This window comes from Hemitrygon akajei, chromosome 5 (genome assembly GCF_048418815.1).
Source record: "Hemitrygon akajei chromosome 5, sHemAka1.3, whole genome shotgun sequence".
NCBI lineage: Eukaryota > Metazoa > Chordata > Chondrichthyes > Myliobatiformes > Dasyatidae > Hemitrygon > Hemitrygon akajei.
The window spans coordinates 170,761,250-170,771,974 of record NC_133128.1 but is presented as its reverse complement, the minus strand read 5'-3'; the positions used below and the strand labels follow the sequence as shown (position 1 = coordinate 170,771,974).

Below are 10,725 nucleotides of genomic sequence, written 5' to 3'. Positions count from 1 at the left end.
TCATCTTAATACTGACTAGCTCTCACGAAGTCATCAACTTGCAATATTTACTTCCCCCCACCACAGATGCTTCTAAATATTTCTGCATGCCAATATTTCTGATTACCTCCTACTCCCATCCCCAAGGTGCAACAAAGTGGGGGCTGGGTCAAGTCAAGCAGAGCTGTGAGTGCTGAGCACTCGATCAGTGGTCTTGCTTCCCACACCTGTTTTTTCTCTTTCTCTCTCACACACTTTTTTCTGTTCATTATGAACCAATTAATTCCAAACACTTCTCAGGAGCAGAATCCTGTCATAACCTGGGGACTAACTGTACACTACCTACTTAATATATATAAAGTTTGAGGGTTTGGGAAAATACGCTTTCATAGTCTGCTATCTATTTATATACAAAATAAATTAATACTGGGAAGAAAGCTTGTAAAATATCAGTAGTTTTAAATCTTTGACGTATGATTTGAATTAAACTTTCCAGCATTGTAGTTGTATGTAATTGTCATGGGAGGATTTGAAGAAATGTACAGTGACAAAAAAAATCGAGGATGCACTCAAGACCACCTTGAAATAAATGCAACATCCTGACTTATTTCTGGGAATCTCTCACTTTTCACTACTTCGGATGGAGAAGGAGCATTCAGAATAGCACCAAGAACCTTGAGCTCAAATGTTAGGAACACACAGAAGCCCATCATAAACTACACACCCACTTGGTTCTTTGGGCATGTCTGTTGTTTCCTGATTAGCCCCATGAGTTGCCTCAAAACTCACAGAAGTGGATGCGAGTCAACTTCAAAGTCATATGAAAGTAAAAACGACTGGTAATCTTGCTGATTAATCACATACCAACATGCTCAGCATCAAGGAGATGAAAATTGTTGCTTCAAATATAAAACACTTCTCAACTTATCTCTTTAAAATAGCTATGGATAGATTTAATGCCCATCTGCAATTTAGACCAGATAATAAAGCGGCAAAGGCTCTCTTCAACTTCACTTCAACGATTTCTGTACTTAAATATCCGATGAAGGGCTGAGAGCAAGAAGCAGACTGTTTAAATTGACAATAAATGGTTAACGGTAACATTAGAAACTCTCAATCAGTAGCAGTCATCTATTGCTGATGTCTCTGAAGTTTGAAAGTGACAACATAATTTAAAAATAGCATCTAACTAGATCAATTAAAGCCAAGGACACCCTTTCTCAGTGATAGTCCAAATTTATTTTGGCAGTCAAGCAGTTCACAATGATACTTCACTTCTTAAAGAAAACACAAACTCACAGATATAATTGCAAACAACTGTCATTGTTATATATATTTTTATCCATTGATATATTAAAGATGGCACTTCAACACATGCAGATTTCACACTTCAGATTGCACTATTTTACAGTGACAAAAATATTTTCAAATGCTGGTTGGTTTTCAGCTGCAATCAAAATTGATGGGTATTTTCAGATCTGCAAAATTTTCTGATCCACCACCAAATAATATTTACACAAAGCTCAAAAGTTTAATTGTTTCAATGGAACCAGGCTACTTAAATGAAGCTTTAGCTTAGCAGCAAATAATATTTTGGGCATTATACTCTATAATACCTTTATTATAAAACTATGTAATTCTGTTCACTTCAACACCAACAATTGTGTAACCAAAAGTAGTTTAAACTGTTTTCGTTGTTTACACATTTCAGGAGCACTTACTGTAGCTATAGTACATATATGTAACTTCTTTCTAAACCAAATAAATTACCTCACTCTTGGTGGGTTTTTGGACCTTACCAGGGGCAATTATCCTGATACCCACCACCTGCTTTCCCTATTTGAAGTAAATTCGATCTCCTAATCATAATGATGCACTGCTTCAACTGAGCAGCAGCAATGCACACTGGAGTGCAAAACATTCCCATCCTTACAGACAGGATATTATTTACCATCAGGAATTCCTTTGAAAATCTATAGTTTGCATCTATGTTCTGGCACAAGTGTCACACGTGGATCTATTTTGATTAAATATAATTCATAAAAATAAATAAGTTGTGACGAGATCCATAAAATGTGTGAGAGACAGAATTGTTTATTTCCAGGTGACTCTTGCTCACCTTCATCCCAATGGAACAAAAGCAGCTGAGGCATACAAGTATCGCTAAACTATAGGCAAACTCCCTTTAAAAGAATCATGATTTAATTGATAAACTCTTAATATTTTGCCATGGGAATACTAGTTGTGATTACGGAGACATTATGGGTTAAATTCAGCTTGAAGCTGGCAATGGCAACATTTCACATCTGGTCCAATCATACCTATTAAGAAAGAGTAATCAAAACACAAACAAATCTTTGCTGTTAGCCAGTATACACTGTCCATTAACACATAACTCAAGGCCATTTTAGTCTTCCTTTGAACAGCACATCAGAAGATACACCATTCAAAGGTATTTGCACTCAGATATCAGTTTTTAAAAAAATACTTCTAAGTTACAATGGGGCATGTTTTCAAATAGTCCCATGAGGAACATTAGTTAACATACTATGTATTAACACTTCATCTGCTTTTATTTATTACAGTTCAGAATCATTTACCATTATAAATAATTGCACAAGATCAGCAACTGCAAACCATGGACCACAAACAATTCTAGTTATAACACTGGCTCAATAAGTCCTGTGTATATTCCATCATTAGTTGATGAAAATTAACTTAACTTTAACAAAATAACTAAAATATTTACTAAAAGTAAAATCTAATAGCTCTCTAGAGTTATAACTTGTATAACTATCTTGCTGGAACCATTTTTGGAGTTATACTACTGTTGTTACTCTCCTAGTAGTTTCCCTCAATATAATTTTGCAACCTGCTCAATATTCTGCTCTTGTGGCCAATCAAAAATGATAAAGATATTTTTCCTACCCTGATCTTCAATAACAGATACTTGAAACTAATCTTTGATTTGTCTTGCAAGATATTTCATACAGAGTTTAATATGTCCCTAACTCTGAGTGCTTATATAGATATTGCCTGGGAGGTATTAAAGTCCTTTGAAGATACAGATGTAAAAATGTTAAGTATGAATCCTAACCATTAATGGGATAGAAACAGTGTTTGCTTTTACAATCCAACTGCCAATTGGGCATATACTTCAGAAACGATAAACAAATCTTTGAACCAAACAGTTAAGCCTGAAACTGAGCACCTTGTGAAATATAAATCAGTCTAGAATTTCCTGGGAGCAGCAAGGAGTGCGCATTCACCTATCCTTGTATGCTAGGTCCCAACTCACCTTATGTGGGCCTTTAAGCAGCAACTTTGCTCATGACAATGCAGGATCTCCTGACTGCAAATAATAAAGCATAAGCATGCCTTATCCACCAAAAAAAACTTCTGACAATTTAGATTTTAAATCACCTTATGCTCAAGTCTATTAGAATGTCTCTGACATACACAAACCACTAAAAAACCTGTTACAATTAATAATAAAATAAAAATTTTAACATTTCATCAAAAATAAAATTAAGGTTAATAATATCAGAAAATTATTAAATATATTTAAACAAACCCAGTTGATTAAAAAAGGTAATTAACTGAAACTTACATCTCTCTTGAGAGGCCATCCATGACTGTTGCAATGAATGGAGTTGCAAGATACATGCCTGGTCCAACCTGGTGCAAATTCAGCTCACTTATTTATATTATAACTTCTGGGAAACTAAAGTAAATTAATGCTCTGACTTGAAGAATCTAATGCTGAAGCGCAGTCAGGAAACCACCAAATATCATAGGAAGTTTAGAACTTCCTTATGGCATCTCAGGAAAATTCAGACCATTTTACAAGATTCCTTCAGCCAATATATATAACTATTTTCCACTTTCAAAACAATAATGCCTATTTGTAATTTCGCATTGCTTCATTCTAAAATACAAGCCAAACTGTAAAGACTACATGAGGGGTTTCTGTGATATTGATATTGACAAATGATAGCTGTAATACTACCAAATAGTCTCCCCTTCATTTTATTGAATGTTTACCAATTCTGTCACATGTCTGAACTCAAAGAAATCTTTTTCTTAAGTATTTGATTCATATTATTTCTTATTCAAACTGAATGCATAAGGGAATGTGGAGTAAAAATAACTAAAGGATTAAATCCTACTCTAAAAGGAAGTATTTAATTAAAAGAACTTATACCATCTTGAACTATGTCAAATAAGTTCTCAAAAAGGACATAAACTTCTGAAATTGCAAACCGATTTTAAACATTTAATGTAATTCAATGAATAATATTATGTATAAGCATTATTTATCCACTCAGACTAACACTGTACTCAGAAGTTGGTGCGCCCTTGATTTTACCTGCAAGTTATAAATGCATTTTGAATATTCAAGGACAAGTTCTTCAATAATTTCCAACTGCCAACAATATTGGTTTTAGACCATTACTTTATACTGACTATGAACTCATTACAATTAAGTAACCATTTAGGAATATTACTAAATGCTAAGAGTATCACTGAATATTTATCCATTATGCTTGTTCATAAAAATACAGTGATGTAAATTTTAATAAATTAATGTAAAAAATAAAAGTTAAATCTTTGTTTCAAATGAAACAACCACCTGATGATATTTCATACTGATCACATGAGTTGTACAGAAATATTATACAAAACAATTTGCTTCAGAAGAAATCTACAAGTAAAATTTACACAATTATGACAAAGTATACCAAGGTTCAAAGGACTGAAATATACAGTGGCAAGTATCACTGATTGCAATAGCTTTTATATAATATTCTGAAATCCTGTGATTATAGTCATTCCTAGTCTAGAATTATCAACTACAAGTGTAGTTGGATCATTTAACAAATACACAAACACAACTCACAAACATGCAAGCTCATTTAATACTATTAAAAAAAAAACTAACTCCTGATGCTCCACTGAAAATGATGACAAAAATGAGGATCAAATCATGCAAGTCATAAATTTAACTCTCATTATAGAATCCAGCAGTTTTAGTATTCAAAATTATGCCCAAGCTACTATAAAAAAAGTACAAAGGATTGCTGTCATTTTGACCTGCTCACTGAAACAACTACCACAATAAAATAATCTAATGCATTTTTCCTGTGATTGTTTAAAAATGCCCTCTCTACGAGTTCAAAATAAAACATCTTCATTTTGGATGAGCATCTCTACTAATTGTCTTTGATAACGTATGTCATTTAAGGCTGCCATGGGATCCTGTTCTGGGGCTCGCATTAGAGTTGGTCCAAAGACAATCCCAAGATTCTCTGCATTCATCAGGTTATCCTTCTCATGTCGAGTAACCCTGCAAAATACAACTATCCATTTTAGTATACTGCTTGCAATATTCACTCAAATGCAAGATAGCAAAGCTACAACTCAAATCAAGCAGTACTGTAGATTAATATATTATAGCTTTGACTCAAAATCCTATATATTTGTTTTCATTGGCTTTCTAATCAAGCATTGAGGACAAGTCAAAGATCAGTGAGCTTTAAAACAGAATAAACACCTGAGGCACAAGAACAAAGCTTTAAAGAAGACCATTCAGTCTCCTCCATCCAACAAACATTTTCAAGTTAAACAAGTTAAAGTATCAGCTTGAAAGCTGCTAGTGAGTGATTGATGGCACTTATTGTAGCCAACATTAAATGGACTTGGATCTGGGAGGAACCCAAGGGTTCCCAGTCTGGGGTCCACAGACCCCTTGCTTAATGGTATTGTTCCATGGCATAAAAGAAGGTTGGGAACCCTGGTTTAATCAATCCAGCATTTCTGGTTGCATGTCGTTGGAAACAAGGTAGCCTGGCGTTTTGCATGTATGCCCTGGCCTCCATTATTATTTAGGATGGTGATATTCATGGATTCTCCTTCTCCTGTTGCTTATTAACAGAAATGGAAACTTTCAATGCACTGTATAATGATTTGATCTGTATGAATAGTATGCAAGCAAGCTTTTCACTGTATCTCAGTACATTTGAAAATAAACCAATTCCAACTTTGCTCTTTTGTGACTTATTGAAATTTCTTAATTTTGTTTACAGCACGTCCTTGTTGTTTAGCATGCTTAAGACTCTATTTGTAGCTTCATCAAATTTGCATTGTATTTTTAGGTCCCTTGCTACTGCTCCTGTGGTGTTCTTCTACACTCCTCACTGAACAGGTGCTGATCATGATAGTGTGAGACCTATGGCAAGTGATGATGTTACATATTGTGGTTTACTAGAAACTTTCTGTTGTTGATAAGGTATAAAATGCTCGGTGCTTAATTTTGAGTGATAAGATGTGTTTATTTTCCATTTAGTGCTATTGGCATATCAAATAACACAGTGGAGGTCTCCACTAAAGTGAAGATTAGAAAAATAGAGGGCTATGGGTAATCCTAGGTAATTTCTAAGTTAAGGACATGTTTGGCACAGCTTTGTGAGCTGAAGTGCCTGTATTATGCTGTAGGTTTTCTATGTTCTATAAGATTGTATTGTATTTCCAGATGGATTTTTTGGGATTCTACTACCCATTTATAACATCATTGTCAGAGGCATTTATGTATATATACAGTAAATCTGATTTTATTAATCTTTTAATTTGAAGCAGTTTCATCATGTGGTTGCTGGACCATTTTCAAGGGTAATTAAGTCAACCATATTGCTTTGATTCAGTAGGAACAAACAAGCCAGAATCGAGAAGCAGGAAACATCTCTATTAGTGAAAATCACTGGTGAGCCCGGTGGGTTTTTGTGACAATATGACATCCTCAATGGGAGTAAAACTCCATGTTTTTTATTTTGATTTATTGAAGCAAACAAATTTATGTTCTCTCTCTGCTATGGTGAGATCTGAACTGTTGTCTCAGGATTATAAATATGGGCCTCTGTTTTGCCTTTTCAGAAACAACCATAATGCTGTTTTAACAAAACTCAACAGATTTAATGAAACCAATCCATATTTGGAAACTGCAGAATTAGAATGGTTTTGTTTATTCAATGTTGATACTTTGCACTTGAAAATGAGGAATTAACATATGAATTCTATATTCAATAGATACTTGTAATATGGTTTCATGATGCATTACATTCACTGCTCCTGATTGAACTATTATGGGATGCAGTTGAGTGACATTTGGTCCCTTCATTTTTTTCTTCCTCTAACAGATTGATTGGAGGTATTTTTAGTTTGCATTCTGCCAGAAACATGGAGAGAACAGACATATTGGCATGTATATAGAACTAGAAAGTGTAGATTTAGTTTTCAACCATTTTCTATCATTTTTAGATAAGAAACGGAATACATCTATCAAGCTCAAATCAGTATTTTGAACTTTATAACCAATATAAACAAACTTCAATAGCTATGCCTTACTTCTTTAAATGAGCCATAAGGTATCTTAGAGTTTCACAGTGTGCAGGTGGCAACATTTTTAATGCTTCATGAATTGACTCTAATCGTGCATCAGGATCTGGAATCTCTGCAAAATAAACAGAATATAAGTCACTCATACTTTAAATGATACAAATATTTTCAAAATTTCACAAATAATTTCTTCAATCTTGGTAGGAATCATGAAATTTGATAGAAGTTACTTGAGGAGAAGCGCATTTTAAACATAAAATACTTCAGTCATAAATAGGCGATATTGTCTGTTGCTTTATAGGCTTTGCCTGCTTCGTTGTTGGCTCCGTGGAACAGTCCCTGTTTGAAGCCTTCGCTAGTAATATTCTCCAAATCTTCTTCTGCTATATTGACGACTGCATTGATGCTGCTTCAAACACCCATGCTGAACTCATCAATTTCATCAACTTTGCATCCAGCTTGGTCCATTCCTGACACCTCCCTCCCCTTTCTTGATCTTTCTGTCTCCATCTCTGGAGACAAACTATCAACCAACATCTTTTATAAACCTACTGATCCCCACAATTATGCTAACCACATCTCCTCCCACACTATCTCCTGTAAAAATGTTATTCACTTTTCTCAATTCCTTTACCTCCCCTCATCTGTTCATAGGAAGTGGCTTTCCTTTCCAGGAAATCAGAGATGTCCTCCTTCCTCAAGGAACAGTATTTTCCTTCTTCCACCATTGCTGCCCTCACCCACATCCCCTCCATTTCCTGAACATCTTCATTCACCCCATCTTCCCGCTGCCTTAACAGTGATAGAGTTCCTCTGCTGCTTACCTACTACCTCATGAGACTAAGCATCTAACACATCAATTTCTGCAACTTCTGCCAACTCCAAAGGGATCCTACCACTAAACATATCTTTAACTCCCCCCTCCGCTTTCCACAGGGATCACTCCCTCCACAATTTCCTTGTCCCTTCCCACTAATTTCTTTCCTGGCACTTAACCCTGCAAGCAGCCTTAGCACTACACCTGCCCGTTCACCTCCTCCCTCACCTCCATTCAGGTGCCCAAACAGTCCTTCCAGGTGAAGCAACACTTCACCTGCAAAAATGGTGGGATCATCTACTGTGTCCCAATACAGCCTCCTCTACATTGGTGAGACCTGTTGTAAATTGGGGGACTGCTTTGTCGAGCTCATCCATTCTATCTGCAGAAAGCAGATCTTCTTGGTGACCAAACATTTTAATTCTGATTCCCATTCTGACATGTCATTCCATGGCCTCCTCTTGTGCCAAGAAGAGGCCATCCTCAGGATAGAGGGGCAGCACCTTATATTCCATCTTGGTACTCTCCAACCTGATGGCATGAATATCTATTTCTCCTTCTGTTAAAAAATTTGTTTTCCTTCCCCTGCTCCTCTTCTTCTATTTCCCACTCTGGACTTTTACCTCTTCTCACCTGCCTATTACTTGCTCCGGGTCCCCTCCTCCTGATCTTTCTCCAATGATTCACTCTCCTCTTCTATCAGATTCCTTCTCCAACCCTTGACCTTTCCACCCAACTGGTTTCACCCATCACCTTCTAGCTGGCATTATTCCCTCCCCCCACATTTTTATTCTGGCATGTTCCCCCTTCTTTTCAGTCCTGATGAAGGGTATTGGCCCAAAACATTGACAGTTTATTCACTTCCACAGATGCTGCCTGACCTGCTGAGTTCCTCCAGCATTTTGTGTGTGTTGCTTTGGATTTCCAGCATCTGCAGACTTCCTCATGTCTATATTGCTTTAACAGTTTCTTTTCTTATTTATCTCAAGCAAAAGGAATTTCATGGTGACAAATTTTCACCTCTTTACAAAGGGGAAACAAGAGTAATACACTTACTGGAAATCAGTTTCAGCTGAATTCTCTCATCTCAGCCCAGCTGTAAAAGTGCTAAGTAGAGGGAAAACTTTCCAAATCACATTAGGACTCTTCTTCAATATAGCAACTGATGGAATTATTGTAAGGTTTGATAAGGATGTTTAAAATTAATGAATGTTGGAACAAAGTTACGTCATGATCATTTCACCAAAGTTTGCCTGTTCTAAACTCAACAAGCCACTGCAGGGGAGACGAATTTAAATTATGACCAAATCTTTAATGAAAAAAAGAAACATTTTATGACTAAGAAAGGAACTTTAAAACATCAATTAAGTGGACATTAATCATTTTTGTTTGAATAGACTAATTTGCAAACCACAGTTCATCATGATAATTATAGATAGATACAGCATGGAAACAAATCCTTTAGTTCAGTCTATTCTGAACATCAACTACCAATTTATAGAAATTCCACATTAACATTCTCATCAGATCCACTCACCTTATATCACTCGCCTATATACAAGGGACAATTTAGAGGCCAATTAACCTACAAACCTGCATATTTTTGGATATGCAAAGAAACTGCAACACTTGCAAGAACCTTAAAGTGTTGTAAGAAGAATGTACAAACACCACACAGATAGCACCCAAGGTCAGGATTCAGTCCTGATCTCCAGCACTGTTAGGTTAGGTTGTGGTTCTACTAGCTGTCCCTCTGTGTTTCCTGTGATTGACAGATAACTGAACATTAAAAACCTTTTATATTAACTTGGTAAACAATAAATCAATAAAACACACAATTATGTTTTTATATGCATAAGATAACTACTCACGAGCAGCTTCAATAAATTTTGGATATGCATCATATGTGATAAGCGGAATAGGCAAATCTCTGAAGTAAAGTTTAAGTGCACCAGTGATAATATTTATATCTTCATAAATATTCACAGAAATGTCTGCTTTCTCACCATCTAAGAGACAAAACAGTTAACAAAAACCTCAACAAATATTCAATTCAATATAATTATTATATTTTTGTATTACATTCAGATCAGATCGAATATATTCTCTGATTCACAATGCGGTATCTTCCTGCAAAGAGACCATAGTAGAATGCTCAAGTTACAATCAAAACAGCAATATTTTTAAAGATCGAATTTTCTTCAGCTACAAGCTTCATATCTCACCATGAATAGCATCATATTACAGATATTTTAGGCAGAATAATATTACAGTCTTATTACGACACAGTAAAGGGGCTACTTAGCTCATTAGGTTCATGCAGCCCCCAACACAGTGATCCCATCAGTCTCATTCCCACTCACCTTATTACACTGTACATTTTTACATTATCTTCTCTTTAACTGCACATTACTTCCCTTTCTGAGTATTCTGTTACTCATCCACATTCAGGGATAATTTACTGTGACCAAGTGATACAGCTTCCGGATGTGGGAGGAAAACAGACCAGCTGGCAGAAACCCAGTCACCTGGTAGAA

General features: G+C 35.7%; 1 protein-coding gene across 2 annotated transcripts in view; it reads right to left on the bottom strand.

The window, feature by feature from the left end:
• Positions 1–1,195: 1,195 nt before the first annotated feature.
• The window catches only part of chn1 (chimerin 1), a 113,341-nt gene continuing 103,811 nt past the window's right edge, over positions 1,196–10,725 (bottom strand). For both annotated transcript variants that reach the window (XM_073047182.1, XM_073047183.1), the window contains exons 12-14: positions 10,060–10,197; positions 7,381–7,486; positions 1,196–5,326 (exon numbers count right to left, since the gene is read on the bottom strand). In XM_073047182.1, coding sequence (XP_072903283.1) covers positions 5,155–5,326; positions 7,381–7,486; positions 10,060–10,197 — 416 coding nt within the window. In that variant the 3' untranslated portion in view covers positions 1,196–5,154. The remainder of the gene's footprint in view (positions 5,327–7,380; positions 7,487–10,059; positions 10,198–10,725) is intronic.